The sequence below is a fragment of the Cinclus cinclus genome, chromosome 2 (genome assembly GCF_963662255.1).
Source record: "Cinclus cinclus chromosome 2, bCinCin1.1, whole genome shotgun sequence".
In the NCBI taxonomy this organism is placed as follows: Eukaryota; Metazoa; Chordata; class Aves; order Passeriformes; family Cinclidae; genus Cinclus; species Cinclus cinclus.
This window is the reverse complement of record NC_085047.1, coordinates 98,229,457-98,248,219: the sequence shown is the minus strand read 5'-3', so window position 1 is coordinate 98,248,219 and position 18,763 is coordinate 98,229,457. Positions and strand designations below refer to the sequence as shown.

Genomic DNA, 18,763 nt, shown 5'->3' with positions numbered 1-18,763 from the left:
GGACCATGCTGACACACTTGTTCTACTCATCTTTCAGACACATCTCTAACATGTTTTTTGTTTTACACTAATTTTTCTGTCTTTCCACTCTCCCATCCTCTGTAATCCTGTCTGTCATTACTTGGTTTTGCAGAATCCCCGAAGGCTGTTAATCAGGAAAGTTTGGTTTTCCTTCCTTGCAGCCCTTGGCAAGTGTACAACCTCACACTTTGTCCTGGCTGCTTTCTGCAGGGCCCCCCCTCACCCAGGGCTGGCCCTGCTGAGGAAGTTCTGCTCCTCACTGTGCAGGGAAGGCAGCGTTGGCTGCATGAAATGATAAACTCATTCATGGGGTGAAATAGAACTTTCTCCACAAACTGAGAGAATGGAATAGAAACAGCTACTACTTGGGTATGTATTTCTTTGTAGACCCAGTTCACAACATTCACACTTCTGATAGTGTGTGTAGGAAGCATTTTTAAGAGCATTAATAACTGTCTTGGGTAATTTTATCTTTAAATGTTCTGCAGGGGCCTTGTACAAGTCTTCCCAAAACAGTGCTGCAAAATTGGAATTGACCAATATATAGTTCAGGATATGGCACTACAGGTAAATCCCTGGGTGACAGCACTCCACACCAGCCCACCTCCAGGGTTCCCTCCATCCTGCTGTGTGCCTGTGGCACACCTGCCCTGCCTGTGAGCCCTGCAGCACTGCTCCCCTCCCCTGCACACCTGCACATGCACACTGATGGGGGCTGCATCCCGCTCTGCTGGCTGTGCCTTTTCTAGCTGTAGGCAGCTTGAGATTTAACCTATTCTTGGCTGAATCAGGGGAGGATAGAACGCTGCCAGTGGTTAGGTTCTGCCCTTGGTTTTAGTGTTACAGGTTTCTCTGATTTTGTCTGTGTCAAGACAAAGCGCTGTGTCATAATTTCCACTCTATGACTGTGTGTGGTTTCTGTAAAAGTCTTTAGACCATGGTATCCGTTGACATAAGGCACAAATTTGAGCATGAGCCTCTTATGCCAGTTACTTTGTTTCTTAGCAATTAGAGTTTTGTTTTCTGATTTTTTTCTCATCTCTTCTAGGAAATGCATGATTAAATGTCTATTATATAGTCAATACCATGAAGCTTCTCATCTGTTAGACAGAAACATAATCTGAACTCAGCTGGAGGAGAAATTGGAGCAATTATCTCAGGGGGAGGAGAAAGGAAATAGGTTTTGCTTGCAGACAGCTTTATAGCATCTGTATCTCAGTCTTTCTGTTTGTTTTGTTTTGTTTTGAATTCACCAGACGTCATAGGAAGCAGATTCTGGACAATACTGTAAAATAATTTTTGGTTGTATAAAGAGGAGTCATTTTCCTCAAGTTGTGTAACCCCCAAACTGCTGCATCCTTTGCTCTTTGTGTGTAACAGAAATGCTAGTTTCTAGCTCACTTCTAAAGATCTGCTGCAGGCAAAATCTCAGTGTATAGTTCCCAGTCAAAAACTGGGTTTGTGTGTGTCAAATGGTGTTTTTATAGTCATGTTACAAAATCACCTGAATAAAAAGTAGGATACTGAAAGAACCTTTATTTCACTGGCACAGATACTCAATACTCACACTTATCAGATACACTTTAAATCAGTGTAAAGCAGTAGTGCAAAACCAATGAAGAGAAGATGGCAGCACCCAAAAAAATCCTGCTGTTGCTATTTTTACGTATGGCTCATAAAAAGGAAATGAGCCAAACAAGAAAATTTTTAATAATTTTTAATAATGGAATTTTGAATTTCTAGTAAGACTTCAATGACATGTTAGGTCCTTCAAAGTTTGCAAAATGTCTTCATCAATTTTTGTACAGCATTTCTCTTACTTGAGAGACAGCAAAATCAAAACTCGGCTGTCAATTCAATCCTCAAAGGACACTTTAAAAATAAAGAGGCTTTGTCTGTCACAATAAGAAACAGTGAGTACTCTGTTTTCACAAATTTTCACGGTACTCACTCCTTGAGATTTGAGATTATTTTTTGTCATAACTCAAGTAAACTGAGAGGTTCTCAACAGGAAAATTTAGTTGAAAAGCCTGTATGTAAATCCTGGTGTCTGAATTGCAGCAAATGGCCTTCAGAATTATACAAAGTCTTTGGAATAAGGAATCTACTTTGCTGGAGATTGTCTTTTCTAGGAAAAGAGCAATGAGTTAGATAAGTGTTTACCATCACTGTGGAATATGCATGATAACTCTGCAGCTAACTTAGAAAGGAACTCCACAGAACTTTGCTTTTTCCTCTGGCCCACTATCTTCCATTTTTGTGAAGATGCTTGTTCAGCAACTACATTTATTTGATATATTTAAGTGCTAAAAGTAAAGGGTATTTTTTTGATTTCTGAAAGAGACAGAAAAATATGAGTTGAAGGAAATCAGGAGTTTTCACTCTCAGTAAGATGCTAATAGCAAACCTGATGGCATGCATAAATCATAAGGTGGAGTTTACAGCATTTTTTTTTTCTAAGACACTGTCTAATGAGAGAAGGTACAAGAGACACTCCCTCTATTAACATTATTTTGGTTAAATATGTGTCATGATCTATTTTGATTTCTAATTACTTTCATTCTACTTTTAATTCCACTGTCATAAAAGTGGATTTCATTCAATGGAAATATCAGGTAAGCTTTAATCAGAGTCTTAAATTTATGCAGCATCTGAAAAGAGAAACTTCAGAAACAAAAACTGACAAAACATGTTGCATGGCATATGGTGATACACCATATTTTGTATTCAAGGATGTCCTAAGTTGCATGCCTAGTAAGCTGTAGCCTAGTAGTCAAATACTATTTCCCTAAAGAACTATTAAATAGTTTTCAAACATTACTAATTAAATTTATAATTGGTCCTATACAAATATGGAACTGCAGCATTTATGCATACAATTTATGCACAGATTAAGTGTGTGCTGGAATATGTAATTGCACCTACAATAGTTTTGTACCTTCTGCAAATTAGAGTTGTAGTTATGGTAAGAGGTCACACAAGTTGTATATAAACTAATAGCAGAGTTTGCCACTGCTGCTAAAGTGGCCAGTTCTGATTTGCTCCACCTCTCCCTTTCTCTTATATCCAGATGTTCAGATTTTTGATAGACTGATATTCTTGCAAGACTTAGACTAGTAAATGGAGCTTAGTTCACTGTTAACCACTGGTTAATTAGTGCAGCAGGTAATATTTTGTGCCTGCTATCAGGGGCTGCAACTTGTCAGTCAAAATGTTGTCAGTTTATGGAACGTTCTATCTCTGAGTCATTTATCATTATGGGAACAAAATGCTCTTGAACTCCTCCTTTTTCTGCCTAACATAAACAGCTAAAGAGCAACTAGAGCAGCAGGGAGACCAAAGGCACTGGTCCTCTTTTGAGCATGTTAAACACCAGGATAAAGACCCTGGATCCTGGATGACAGTTTAAAGTATTGAACTATTATTTACAAGTGCACTGGTTTCAACATCATGAAAGGATGTGCAGTCCTTTGAACTTCAGTGATTATTTGATAGTTTTTGTTTTTCTACCCTGAGTGAAACACATGAAGTGGAATATTTTGGTCAATATGGAACAAAGGCTTAATGTCAGCAGGAAAAACAAAGTAAAAACAATAAATAATAAATATCGTTCAATTCAAAAGTATTTTTGTTATTTAGGTTTAAAGAGAGGTCTAACATAAAGTGTGAAAAAAAGAGAGTGAAAATAACGAGATGACTATTTCCCCCATGAAATTCTGGGGTTTTTTTGTTTTTTGGGTTTTTTTTTGTTTTAGGATGAGATTGTAAATGTCACTAGAGGACTTCTAGGTGTCTTGCTGGCTAGTTTCTCAACCATGTGTTTCAAAGCACAGTGGGACAAAAAACTTTAAAACAATATTTTATTAAGTAAAATGAGTACTTCATTCTTCTAAGGAAGGTTTACTTTTAGTCAAGATTGGGGCAGATAGTCTTATCTGCCAGACTCAAAGTGGTTTATCTATCCCAGCCTAATTGATCCCTCATTCACAAAATTCCTACGTAGCCAGAGTAAGATGGCATATTTTTGCACTGACCTTTGTTTAACCTGCTCTGAGATTGCCTCTAAACACAGGTCTCCTGGTTAGAGATAGATGTGGAATGCAAACAAAAACAAAGCCTCTGGCACACTTGAAATGGAAGATGACCATTTTCTATTTCTTTCTTTTATTTTTCACCATTTAAAAGTAAAAATACTGTAAAATATCCATTCAGATGGCAAGCTGATTAATATCACATATTTCCAAAGGCACAGTTTGTCATCACAGATAAAATCAGATTTGCGCTTAGACTAGGCAAAAACCTGAAAAAGTTATTTTCCAAGAGTTTTGCTTTTGCTCTGTAGAAGACTAAACTGAACAATCCGTAATAGCAAACAGGGATATGAAATAAAGGAAGTTTGAATCCATGACTGTCATAGTCCTAAAAGGAAAAGGAAGAAATTTTTTCACAAATATGCGTTAATGATTATCCTTTGTATTTCCATTAAATGAACAAATTACATATGGATGATGTTAAAATAATAATTCAATCTATTCTGGATCTATGAAGAAATCTCGTACTTTATAACATGGAGTAAAATAAACAGGCCTCTCTCTTTAGAGGAGTATAATCCTTTAATTCCTCTAGGGACACTAATCCAAGAAAATGTGTTCCACATATACATGACAATGAAGAAAGTTTTCCCAGAGCAAATAGGTATCAGCCATTATAGGCTGAAAAAGTTAGGGTTTTTTTTAATCTCAGTTCCTAGGTTTGGTGTAAGAAGAAATTCAGTCTCAAATCTGAAGGGAAGTATGTGGCAATGATGTAACGGCTTTTGAGTGGAATAATTAAATTTACTTTTCTTATATTTTTGTCTTCTTTTGAGTATACAGTAATTGTTGTGAGTACATAATCATTCTATAGGCATAGTATATAGTCATTCTATAACTATCAACTCAAACACATAAAGAGAAATTCAAACCTCTTCTTTACCTGTACAGCAACATCTGCAAAGAATTTATTTTTTTAAGGAATTGAAACAATTTTTAAATCATGAAGCTGAAACTCAGATTCATACCTCAATTTCCAAAGATCAGACTCTTCCTACAACCTCCTTTCTTCCACTTTGCATAACCAACAGATGATTAGTAAATAAAAATTTCTCTGGTTTTCGTGAATTTATCACAGAGAGCATAGCCTTAAAAAAGCAGACTTCCTCTAATTTAAGATGCTTTACTTTGCTTGTCATTTAGAGATTGTTTGCCAAAAAGACACATGAAGATTTCCACTTGTGGAGAGAATTGCCTCACCTATAAGGAATCTCAGAGGAAGAGTTTTGCTATTGCAAGGAACATTCTTCTGAGACACTACAAAAAATCCTTTGCTTCATTATATTAGTTGAGGAAGTTGTCATGGGTATGAATCCAGCCCTCTGATCCTGTTTGCCTTTGAATTAACCATAGAAACTCCACTGTAACCTCAAATCTCCAGCCATTCTGTAGTTTTGTGATTTCCCAAACATCTGCTGGGGACTTTGAAACCACCACAATCATTTTCTTATGAGCTAAGCTGCAATTTAACTCAAATCTCTGAAGATGAAAGGCTAGGAACCCTCTGCAGAGAGTAGAACACTTTCCAAATCAGTTCTCAGCTTGTGGAGCTGGGAACAGCTGGCCTGCTCTCCCCTTTGGGCTGGGAGGGCTTGTTGTTTCCAGCTCCCTGACAGACATCTGAGAAACCCTCATTTTTCTTTTTTTTTTTTTTTTTTTTTTATTAACTACACCTACTTCCTGAGGCAAAGGGCAACAGTCCCTATCTGTATGACTGGAAAACTGGACGGAAACCTGGAATTTGTAAGGTTGTTGGGTTTTTTCAGTAAACTATTTGAAGTCTGTGTTATAGAAACGGGAATAAATTCCCCACAAAAGCAGGAGAACAAGAATCTGTCCGTATTCTTCTTTGTAGATGTCATAGCTCTTGCTAAATCATAAGACCTCTTAGTCAGTTTTAAAATTGGCATGGAAAAGAAGTTTATAAAAACTATACCAATGAAACAGAAAGCTTTAAGTTCAAAGTATTTCTGAACATGGATGTTTAAGGAGCCAGTTGATGCCCAAATTAAGTGTATTAATGTTAGTGAATTTTTTCATAGAAGGATGTCCCCAAGTCTAGCATAAACTTTCAGACAACAGATTAAGAAATTTCTCAGATTACAGAATCAACCTTCATTGTAATCTCTCTCTGTGATTTGGAGACTTTCACAAAGTGTGTGACACATTCACCAGACTTTATGAGGCAGTTCTCAGTCTCTTTTAACAAACTCCTTGGAAAGATGGCTTGTTTTTTAATGTGGAAAAAATGTAGAATGTAAAACCTCAAATATTTTCACCAGACAGAGCTCACATTCCTTAGCCAGCCCAGCTGGAAGTTATTGTCAAGGTTGTTGTTTGTCAAAGGACTCAAGCAGAAGGAAAAGTGTTATTCTGGTATTTTTGTAGCACCTGTATAGTGGAGCCCTGATCCATGCCTGTGGCTCTTTGGTCTGACATATGACTCCTCAGGAACATACAAATAAATAATATTTAATGGTAATCTCACAAATAGTCCCTTTAGGGCCACAGCTAATGTAGTGCACTTAAAATTAGGCATGTGCTCAATTATAAAGTTATTATTGAACCAGAGGCTTTGGGGGCTGAAAATATGATTAAGGAATATTTCAGCTTGAGAAAAACCCCCAGATTAAATGTTGATTTTTTTTTCATACAAAGCTCAGATGTATCATATAATTTTAGAATATTATTTTCATTTTAAATAAGCTTGTCCAAGCTATAAAATTGGAAATGTCTTCAAGTGGAGTTTATAAAAGAGTGCACTTTTCAGATTTCAAAGAGAAAGAGAAGTCTGAAGTGAGTGCATTAAGAAATCCAGAGACTTTTTCCAAGCATTTTGTTTTTCTTAGTCTAGAGCTTTTTAGGTTAAGATCCAATTAATACATTATTATTCAAATCAACCACAGTATTAAATGAAACAATGTTGACTTAACCTTCCTGTAACTTTATGTTTCATGACAGTTATCCCAAAAATTAATTAGGTCTTCTTGACAAAGTGAATTGGTGATGTAAGTGGTGCTAGAAGTAACACTTCGAGTGGAAGCTACTCAAAAATCCTGTGAAGTGTTACCATAATTAAGTGCCAGAAGTGTAACTGTAATTAAGTGCTGAAGTTGGCTGTGGCATGAGCTGACCTTGGTATTGACACAGGAGCTGTGCCCACATGCTGTGGATGTCATCCCTGCCCAGGCTGAGCCTGTGTAGGATTCCCTGCTCTTCGGTGGAATTTCAACCCAGCAGTGAAGCTGAAATCAGGGCTGGGAAACTGGTGCACGGTACACCTTGTAGAAAGCAGAGCTGCAGATTTTCATGCCAAAGATGCATGATGCAGCTGAGGTGGTGGGACAACACGGACAGAGGGAACAGGGGGGACAGTGCAGATTGACTGACTTTTCTAGGTTACCTGAGTTATCAGTGGAGAGACAATGGCTAGAGACACTGCTAGAAGCTTTGGGTGGGCTTTCTCGTGCTGTCTCTCCTCATGGATCGTGGTGAGAAGCCAGTCAGAGCAAACAGAAAGTGTAAGGAGAACCATGGGCACCTAAAACAGCATCATAGGAATACCTTCTACAACTTCAGCAGCACTTGCAGCTGCGTCTGACCCCTTCCAGAAGCAAATGTGCAAAAAAACTTTACTTTTATGAAGGTTTCAGAGAGATAATCCAAAACCTTGATGAAAGCAGGTCTTTATGAACAAGTCCTCTCTTTGCCTGGAGGAAATACTCTGTATTTCATATGAGAAGGTTATTTGTAAAATTGGTTCTGCTCCAAATTTTGATACATAAGCATTTGCTTAAGCTTAATGAGCTCCATTATGTCCTTACAGGTAAATGCATGTTTAAACACATTGTTGGAAGGAAAGAAAAGAATACTGATGCATAATCACAGGGCTCATCAGACTGAAAAACTGCCAAGGGGTGCAATATAGCTACTTGTCACCTGAAAGTATTCCCTCTTGTTCACCACTGACTCTTACTACCCCAGTGGAAAAGGTGACGTGGCTGTGGAGGTAATTAGCCAGGGCTGAAAGCTGCTTTACCTTCTTGACCTCTTAGCAAAGTGCAAATGAAACATAGCTCTGAAATAAATCCTTTCTCTTTTTTAATTTTTTTTTATTCTAGACCTGATTAGAACTTTTTACTGTGTTTTCTGACTCTTTAAACATACGTGTAAGATAAGCATGAAACTGATGGAGGGATGTACTTCTTTCTGGTTGTATAGAATGTTGCCTTTGCACTGAAAAAGTTAGTCTCCTTCAGAAACAGAACATATTCATCTGAGAACCCAAACTTTTCTGTTATAAGTTTTCTTCTTTGTTTTGTTTTAACAGAAGCCAACATTTTCTGCAAAAATCTAATATTTGTGAGGGATTTTGCACTAAAAAAATAATTTCTTCATATATTTATATTCTATAAAACTACATGAGCACACTGTTTTCTATCTGATTCATTGCTGAGGCACAGCAGGAATAATTAAGACTGCCAACACACTTCTTGGTATTGTCACTTGGAACTTTAAAACTGGAATCTTTCAAGAACCAATATGTGGATATATATGGTATCAGTAGTTCACTGTCCTTTTCAGTAAAAGGACTTGGGATTATTACAAGCAGCTGGAAGGAGATAGGTTCAAATAATCCCCCTAAAAGGAGGCAGTTGTTCACTTCACTGTGAGTTAAGATGTGGTGCTCATTTCTGTGGATTGATGCCAATTCCTAAGGTTTCCAGGATTTTAAGGAAAGACTAAATAAATCCATATAATTTAATTCTTCTGAATATTAGTAATTATGTATAAATTGTGTCTGGTTCAAGAAGATTGAGCTACAAGTGGTTGGAGGATGAGAAAGCGTTCAAGGAAGTCATCATCCATGTAGAGACTTCTTTCCTCCTAGCATTCTTTACTATCAGATGGCAGTGGCAGCAGTGAGAGGGGACACTGCACCAGATGGATTCTCTGATCCAGTACTCGTGCCCTCAGCACGCTGGTGTTCACTGCAGTGCTTTATAGGGCTGCAAACCGAGATGTGTGAAGCACCTCCCAAACAGACCTCTCTTCTCACTGGTGGGTGTTAGAGCTGACACCACTCAGTACTCACCAAACCAGACTTTTCTCACCTGAGTTAGACTATCTATTTGCAAGTCCTGCCTCCTGCAAACAAGACATTGAGACGCAATTCAGTACTTCGCAAAATCCAAAAGAGGGGACTGAAAATGACACAGATTATACACAGAAAGGAGGGGGGGGAAATGCCAAACCAAATATTTTAGAAATTGCAATATTTAAATTAGAAGATGGAAAAGGAAAATGTCAAAAAAAAAAAAAGGTTTTGCTAATCATAAGGTTTTGCTTCATAGGTAAATGCATCCCGCCAAGAAACCAAGCTGATGGAAGAATGTGACCAACTCATTGAAATAATCCAGCAAAGACGGCAAATAATTGGAACCAAAATCAAAGAAGGAAAGGTAAAAGCTTTTCTTCTTTAGATCACAAGTAGGTCAACACTGTTTCCTTTTGACTGCAGCTTTTTTAACTGCAGATATTATTGGTAGAAATTTGTAAAAGTCCTTATGTAGTCCTTGGCTACTGACTTAGACTTTCATGCAAAGAGGAATGAAATCCTTGAGGATTAGTATGCCAGACTTCAACTGTTTATTTGGTATTTTTCTTACTACAGGTGATTATGGATTTTAAGGGTAAAACCAGAAATGGTGTAATGATCAGTAAATGACAAATTATGTCCACTTAATGTTTCCTTCACTCTGTTATGTGCCTGACAGTCCCCCGAAGTGTTAACTTTCATAAAATGCTCAGCATATAGAATCATGTCTCGCAATTATCTTTTTTTTCTAGGTACTTTAACTTTTTATTCAAATACTATCACATAAAAAATTTGTTCAAGTCATTGTCATTCATGAGAATATGAGGTCTTAACACATTTACAAAAAAAGGTATTCAAAAGTGTGCAAGAAATTTAATTACGTGTGCATTTCTAATTCCCAAAGTTCCATGATTATTAATAGCAAACACATTGAGAGGAAAAATCTCCAGTACTCAAGTTTCAACATATTTTGCTAGCTAACTGTTAACTCAGAAATGCATTAGAGTTGAATTAATGTTTTTATTTTCTAGGTACAAGTTGTCTACTGTTTAACTGCTAAACTAAGTCAGATATTCATTCTTCTTGTGTGGGAAAAGCTCAGGAAAGAAGTAAAGTCATGAGCAGGTTAAATGGTTCATGTGGCTGTCAAGATATTCCAATTAACTTGAAATGAAAAGCCTGTAGCCAAGGGCTAACTTAAACGCATTTGAAAACAGAGGTACACTGTATGAAAAAACCTGAATTTCCTCATGCTGCTAACAAAATATAATTCCCTTCAAATTTCCCTTAGAATTCCCTTCATTTTTGTTTCAACTCTTTTTGTCTATGCAGAGAGACCAGGTGTGCTACAAATTAAGTAGAAAACTAACCAATCATTTGGATTTGTGCAATATACACATCACATTGCTTTAAAAAACTCCGTTGCTTGCAAAAATGTATTCTAATTTCCATTAGCACGGAAGATTTGTAGTACAATTGACTCCAAATTTAATTGAATAGAGCTGTTGTCAGAATCTGTCCCCATTCTTTGTTCTATTTTGTTGAGCTGAATGTTATATCAGTGGAGTTCCAGTCAGGGTCTGGAATGCTTTCACTCAAATGTGGTATATGTTGAAATATTTCAAGGTCTCAAGAGACCCATGTGAAAAGCCACAGGAAGCTCTGCCCAATGTATCTTGCTTTAAGAGGGCCTATGGCTAAGAGTGTTTCTGGAGGGTTGAGCATGACAAATTTCTCTGTAGGGCTGTAGGTGTGGCTACAGAGCTAGAAACACATTCTAATTTCTAGCTGTGCCTGCAAGGCTGCAGGTTCAGTTATGCAAGTCTGAACACCCTGAGCAGCTCCATACTTAATCTCACCTGTCACCCAAACCCTACAAAATCCCACAGAACATGTAACAGGAAATAAGCAAATATCAACTAGGTAAAATAATCCTAGGGAAGATGTCATTCCTACCATTGCAGAAGTGGGTGGGGACTGAGTGAGATGAGACTTTTCCTTTTACAATTTATCATCTTCCTCTTCTTGAAGATATAAGAAAGAATTAATCAAGTGAAAAATGTAGTTCATATATAGACATCACAAATCATAACATGGCTTCTACTACAAAAAACTCAGAAGTTAACATTTATTTCTGTTCGCTTCTTGTTAATTAATTACTAAATAGAGAGATGAACGTAACAGTGCAGTGAACCTGTCCCTGGTCAGGCTGGTGTAGACTAAATTGTAATCTCTGCAAATGCACAGCTACAGGAAACATTGTGGCATTAGTTCATCCTAGAAGCTGATCAAATCATTAGCATTACCAAAATCTGTGCGTTCCCAGCATTTTCTTCTCTTTGCTGTTTCTGTCTTTAAAGAGACATAAATACTATGTGACACAAATAATTTGGCCAGTATAATTTTTAGAAAGTTTTCCAAAAATATTTATTTTCCTACTTGTTTTTATTGTCAGATAGCTGCACTAAGATACCCTCATCACTGCTTAGGATGCAAATATATCTGAAAGTCAAATCAGAAACTTCATAGCTTGTGCCCTAATTCCTGGGACTAGGAATGTTGTCTTCATTATGAATGTGGACATTTCTGCCAACCTGCTCGGTTGTTAGTTTCCTCATTTTGCATGTAATGGGTCTTAATGTGCCTTTCTAAACTCCAGAATTATTTAATTTCCTTCCTATTTCTTACTCCTGTTCAAACTATGATCTTGATGTGATAATAAAGGGAAGGACTCCCAGACCTCAGCCAACATTGTCTTTAAATGGAGGACTGTGCCCTTCCCTAACCTTTCAGCTAATGATTACAGTCACATCTACTGTGTTTATCTCCAGCACATATGTTTGCAGTAATAATAATCAGCTCTCCAGCACTACTGTGCTTTTGTCCAGTTAAAAATATCCAACAAGAAAACACCCTGTTTTTCTTAAAGCACATAATGGGATCAGGCAAGTATTATTTAACAGAACTGAACAGTATTTTTCTGTTAACTTTTATTTTCAGTTTTTTTCTTTTTATGAAACTCACCTAAGTAATAGGAAAAAGCAGTAAATCTATACATAGCCTTTAACACAGATCTCAACATTTCAGGGAAATGGTTATCTAAATAGACCTTAGTTATCATGTAAGCAGAAATTGCCAGGAAATGACGTTCCTTCTGCTGGAAAAAAAGGCCAGCTGTGCTTGTTTTGGCTCTCCCCTGTTGTTTTCCATGTGGAAAATATTCATGAAGAAAGACTATGCCTGTCCCTTATTAAAAATGTTACATGGATGGAGTTCACCACAAAGCTAATCACCAAAGCCATTCATCTTAACTCCTCCTTTGCCCAGCTTTGCCTCTGAATTGTAAACCCAATCATGATTTGTGACCTTAGAGACATGACTGCTTTCTTGTGTTTCCTCTCAAGGTGGTGAGGTTGAGAAAACTGGCTCAGCAGATTGCAAACTGCAAACAGTGCATTGAGCGCTCAACATCCCTCATCTCTCAGGCTGAGCAATCACTGAAGGAGAATGATCACGCTCGCTTCCTGCAAACAGCTAAAAATATCACTGAAAGGTAAAGGAGACATTCCTCTCAATAAAAAGAAGAACCTCACTTTAAGGCAGCTGGGTTGTCATAGTTGCTGTATTGTCTTGTCACATCAAAGACGTGGTCAAAGGCAGGGGGTAGTTGACATATTCCCCCAAAATGCTACTTTGTGCTATACCAGCGTGGGAAGAACCTTACTGTAATGCTAAATCAAAAGATCCTTTTGAGAAGAGGAGCAGTCAAAAAAGGATGCAAATTAAGAGTTACGACAACAGCACGCACAAGTGAAAGAGTTAGAATGGTTGCCAAGCAGATGTCTGATGTTAAACACACTTTAAAAAAGGGTTTATGGCTGAAATTCCCACTTCATAAGAAATTCTGAGATTGTGAAAGAAATCAGGCAGTAAGTACATTCCTTAGAAGAAACTGGGAATTATCTTAATGGTTCATATTCTTCACAAAATAGCAAGTGAATGCTTCACAAAATACAAGATGATGAAATCCGTAACTTTGTGAACCTACACCGTGTATCTTGAAGAGATGGAAATTTGACCGTGCAGGGGGTTTGGAAGTTACAGCAGTTGTTGTGTTGGGTCCCGGGGTGCAGGGAATTTCTTCTCCTTTCAGGATCCTGGCTCCTCTTCAACATGCCAGATATATCAAGGATACCAAGGACAAGGACCATGCTATCAGAAAATTTGGTCTGCTTTTCAGTACAATGCTGTGAATGCTGAAACATACCCATTGAGTTTCAGCAGGATTTTCTGATGAAGAAATATTCTGCTGGAATATCAGTTTTTTAGCAATCAGAAAAGAAATTTAAAATTTAAGAGTTTTCAGAAAGGAGAATATGGACAACAAAGAAAGACATCAAAAGTATGCTCTTTTTAAATTTTTAAACTAGCTATTTTTTGGATAGTTTTTTTATTATTATTTCCCTGTTCACATTATATATTCATATTTTCCAGCCAATTTCCCCCAAATCCAAAAGATGAAATCCCATGCCTCTCTTACATATATTTTCTAAGTCTTTCAATTGCTCTGGTGTGCTGCATCAGTCTACAGCAAAGCTAATTATCAATTTATAAATAAAACAGCAACACTGGGTTTCCCATTACAGATTCAGATAATTGAAAATCAGTTGGAAAAGGCAAAGCCAGAAAAGGCAGTGGGTTATATGTTGTTTCTCAGACCGTGGTTTATATTCTGCCACCAAGCAACATTGGGTATCCCAGTAGTAAAACTATGAGTAAAACCAAGAGCTGAAGGTGGGGGGGGTCTGTCCTTTTTTTCAGTATTCAGCAGAACCAGTAGTAAGCAAGAACTTATGGAGATACAGGGGTTTCTAACTGACTGCCACAGAATATTCAGAGAAGCTCCACTTTGAACTTGTAAGCATGAACAGTTGCACCATAAATACAATCACAGGAGAGACACTGGGAGAGCAGAAATGAGAAAAGCTGACATATGTGCCCAAGCAAACTTAATTCCTGGCTATCACACGTTGCTGTCTGTAATGAGATGGGTGTGAACACCCTGAAAAGCAGAGAATCATTCCAAACAGTGAATAAAACCAAGGATTAAAAAAAAAAAAACCACCAAGTGCTTGCAGACAAATTGCAAATGGAAAAAGAGGCTAAATAGAATTAATAAATTATTATTCAGCAGTAACTGTCTTAGTTCTCATGTGGTGAGAAGCGTTTTGTTTGCTTTTAGACCGCTCATGTAGCAGTCTCACCAGGGCTCTGAGCTCCAGCAGCTAAAGCATTCTCCTGAAATCACTCCCACTGCATTTCTTCATCCACACATTTCAAAGTAATTGCAGTAAAATATTTTCTATTGTAAGCACAACAGGTAACTGCACAAGCAAATTCATTACATACACTCTGATGATTAAGTTGTGCATTATTTAGAGTGGGTGAAACGCACTTATCCTAGAAAAATCCTTTCCTATCAAGTACATGTCAGTGTTTGCAGTGTCAACAGTAGGCAGAATTACAGGACAAAATTCAGTCCTCTTAACCTAAGATGGAGACATAGTGTCTGAAATTTTGAATTTTTGGCCTCACCAAAAACTGACTGTAATGCATGTAAATATAGAGCAACTTTTGCATAACCCCAAAAACAGTCCAAAAAGGCCTGGTGATATTCTACAAAAAAAAAAAAAAACAAAAAAAAACAAAAAAAAAAAAAAAAAAAACAAACCTGTCCTAGAATCTGCTTTAAACTAAGTTCTACATCCACAGCTGAGCTGCAAGCGAAAAAATGCTGAAAACTGTATATCAAGAATATTGACCAGGAAACCTTCTCAGCTCAGCTTTTGAAATTTATGATGAAGACAATGAGATGTACAGCTCTGGTTTTGGTTTTTCTTATTGTATTTTCTTAAAATATTGCACAAAAAATATATTAAAAAGTAGCCCTTAGTATTTGTCCTGGGATCATTTCAGTCCAGTCTACAGAAAAAGATAATTTGGGAAAATTTCAAATTGAAACAATCATATATTTTGATCAGACACGTCATGAATGACAGATAACAGACATAGGTTGCATGCATAGTTGTTTGTTTACCTCCAGAATGGAAACATTTGCCCAATTTCTGTTGCATAGCATAAGGTTTAGTGATCCCTCCTTAAACCAGTCAAACTTTCTACAAACACAACCAGTATCTAGCTCTTCAGAAATATGTATTTTGAGAAACCAGACTGAAGAATCTGAAAAATGCTTCCTGATGGCATTTTTCTTGTGAAAGTTCATCTCTTTATATTAGTACATGTGGACAGAGAAAATGTCAGTGTAGCTCCTGAAACAAGGTAGGTGAGGAAACTTTTCAGTTTTGGAGGAAATATAAGTATGCACACATGCTTTGCAGGGAAAACCCTTCTAAAATAAACCATGCTGACATCTATTTGTTTTATCTCCCTCCTGTGCCCTTTGAAGTTAACAGCAGCATGCTGTGGTGAACAGCTGAGGAGGTGGGGGGACTGCACCAAACCATTGGGACAGCAGTGCCAAGGCATGCCTGGAGGAAGAGAATGCTTGGGAAAACAAGGGTTGGGAGACATGCAGCATCTGTCAGGATTGCTTAAAACATAGCTAATTATAGTGCCCCTTCATCTTTGTTTCAATGGGTGATTAAAAAGAAGAATTCAAGGGACATTGTTGCTTGACCAATATTTTGTTAAAATCTTGTCTGACACTTCATGATAGGCCTAAGCTCAATAAAAAAAAAAAAAAATTATTAGAGATTTTGCTGTCAAAAGTAAAAGTGGCAGGAGAAGTTCCTAACTCACACCATATAAATAAAATACATATATAAGCTTTTACCAAGCTTTTTGAGAAGCTATAACAACCATGTTGATCAGGTCCACCTTGATATGAAATTCATTGTGTCTTGAGTGCTAAATGACATTTTTCTTTTCATTACAGGGTTTCCATGGCAACTGCATCCTCACAGGTCCTAATTCCTGAAATTAACCTCAATGATACTTTTGATACTTTCGCACTTGATTTTACCAGGGAGAAGAAATTGTTGGAATGCCTTGATTACCTTACAGGTACTCTTTTTTTTTTTTTTTTTAATTGAGGTTCTACTCTTATATATTCCTCATAAAATAGTAGTGATAGGATTTTCTTCAGTTCTTCCTGTGGTTGTAACTTTGGCTGATTGCCAGATGCTCACCAAGCCACTCTCACTCCATCTCCTCAGTAAGGGGAGAGAATAAAATGAAAAGCTCATGGGTTGAGATAAGGACAAGGAGATCACTCAAGAATTACTGCTAAAGGCAAAACAGATTCAACTTGGGGAAGATTAATGTAATTTATTGCAAATTAGTTGTAAAAGTAGGGCACTGAAAAATAAAAATAAATCTACAGAAAAGACTTTCCCCCACTCCAACCTTCTTGGGCTCAACTTCACTCCCAGTTCTTCTACCTGATCCCCACAAAGTGGTTCGTGGAGGTGAGGAATGGAGGTTGTGGTCAGTTCATCACACATCATCTCTGCCACTCCTTCTTCCTGGCGCCCTTCCCCTACTCTGGCATGGGCTTTCTCCCACAGAATGCAGCTCTTCGTGAACCTCTCCACCATGGGCCTTTCTAACAGGGTGCCATTCTCCAACAGCTGCTGCAGAGTGGGTCCTTTCTGCCAGATGAATCCTTCAGGAGTGGACTGCTCCAGTGTGAGTCCCCCATGGGCCACAGTTCCTGTGAGAATCCTTTCTGCTCTGTGGTCCTCTCTCTGCAGGCTGCAGCTTCCTCCAGGGCATATCAACCTGCTCCAGTGTGGGTCCTCCACAGCTGCAGGTGGATATCTGCTTCACTGTGGTCTTTTGTGGGCTGCAGGGAAGCAGCCTGGGTCACCATAGTCTTCACTGCAGGCTGCAGGGGAATTTCTGCTCCAGCACCTGGGGCATATCCTCCCCCTTCTTCTTCACCAATCTCGACATCTGCAGGGCTGTTTGTATCACATTTTCTCTCTCTTCTCTCCCCCCACTGCTGCACAGCCTTTCTTACCCTTTCTTTAAAATGCTGTCACAGAGGCACTATCAGCACCAGTGATGGGCTCAGCTCTGAACAGTGGCAGGTGTATCTTAGAACTGTCTGTGTCTGATACTGTGTCAGTCAGCTCCCAGCCTTCTCTGGCAGAGATAACCCTTGCAGCCCAGCCACTTCCAAAACCTTGCTACATAAACCAAATACACTCTCCCTCTTAATCCTGAACATATATCCATATATATATATATATATATCCATATATATATCCAACAGCCCCAGAATGCCCCAGGAAGCATTAGATGCTTCAAACAACGGGGTTCCATTTCCTACATCCTCTCCTTGCATTCTTCACCAGCAGAATGTGAGGAAGTAGGATTGAGAAATGGTTAAAAGTCACTGCAGAAGAGGGAAGTGAAAGAACAGCTGGAGCTCAGCCTGGAGCAGTCAGAAGAGGGAGAGCAGGGACTAAACCCTATTTTCCAGGAGATGGATGCTCCAGGTGTTACCCTCTCCCTTGGGGCTGCCTCCTTGCTGCAGCAGATTGCTGCTTGGCAGAGTTCCCACGAGCAACCAGAAACTGTTCAATCAACATCACAGGCTCAGCAATGAAAGATGTTTTCTCATGTTGGTGACACTGTGTATTTCCCCCATCACAGAACTGGAGGATCTGGCTGTGTCTGGAACTAGAGAGCATGGGGTGTGCTCTGAGCAGGCTGTGGGGTGGGTTCTCCACACAGCAGAGCCCCACCTCATCTAACTGAGATCTTTGGCCTGAGGAATCCCACAGGATTAGACCCTTACTGAAAGTCTGAGTAATGTGCAGTCTCAGAGTGTACAATGACTCACAAAGAGAAACAAATTACTGTAATTTAGAGTGTTTTGATTTCAATGCCAGAATTAGAACAATTCATTCCAGCTCAATTGAAAACAGGAGATGTGGTAGGTTTTTATTTTGCAGGGTCTTTAAGCATCTGCTGTTAGCAGCAAGAATTTGCCATGAAAGGCCCAAAACACTAATAGAAGAGCATTGGAAAACGCTTCCTGGGTCCATTCACTTGTCACAGTTTTCAGGGGGACTTATGTTAGTTCAGGAGAATGTGAGGGTGCAGTCTCCTCATTGCCAAGCACTATCTTTTCCAAGAAGAGGACTGGCTTCTGGCTTTTCTTCTGAGGAAAAGCTGAGAAAGCTAGGGATATTAGCTTGCAGAAAAGAGGGCTCCAAGGAGACCTCATTGTGGTCTTTCAACACTTAAAACATTTCAGTAGATTCTGTTGAGAAAGAACAAGGGATAATGGATCTAAACCAAATGATGGTAAATTCAGACTACATATAAGGAGAAAATTTTTAAAATAGAGGTGATGAGACATTGGAACAGGTTTCCAGAGAGGTTGTGTAGGTCCCATCCCTGGAAATATTCAAGGTCAAGTTGTACAAAATGCTGAGCATTGTCTGGAGATTGGGCCAGATGACCTTTAAGGATTCCTCCCAACCCAAAGTATTCTCTGATTCTGTGATTCTGTGATTCTATA

General features: G+C 38.3%; 1 protein-coding gene across 2 annotated transcripts in view; it reads left to right on the top strand.

Moving 5' to 3' along the window:
* Positions 1 to 18,763, top strand: part of MID1 (midline 1) — a 91,837-nt gene that overhangs the window by 54,698 nt on the left and 18,376 nt on the right. For both annotated transcript variants that reach the window (XM_062515111.1, XM_062515110.1), the window contains 3 exons: positions 9,467 to 9,574; positions 12,615 to 12,763; positions 16,166 to 16,293. In XM_062515111.1, the coding sequence (XP_062371095.1) occupies positions 9,467 to 9,574; positions 12,615 to 12,763; positions 16,166 to 16,293 (385 nt within the window). The remainder of the gene's footprint in view (positions 1 to 9,466; positions 9,575 to 12,614; positions 12,764 to 16,165; positions 16,294 to 18,763) is intronic.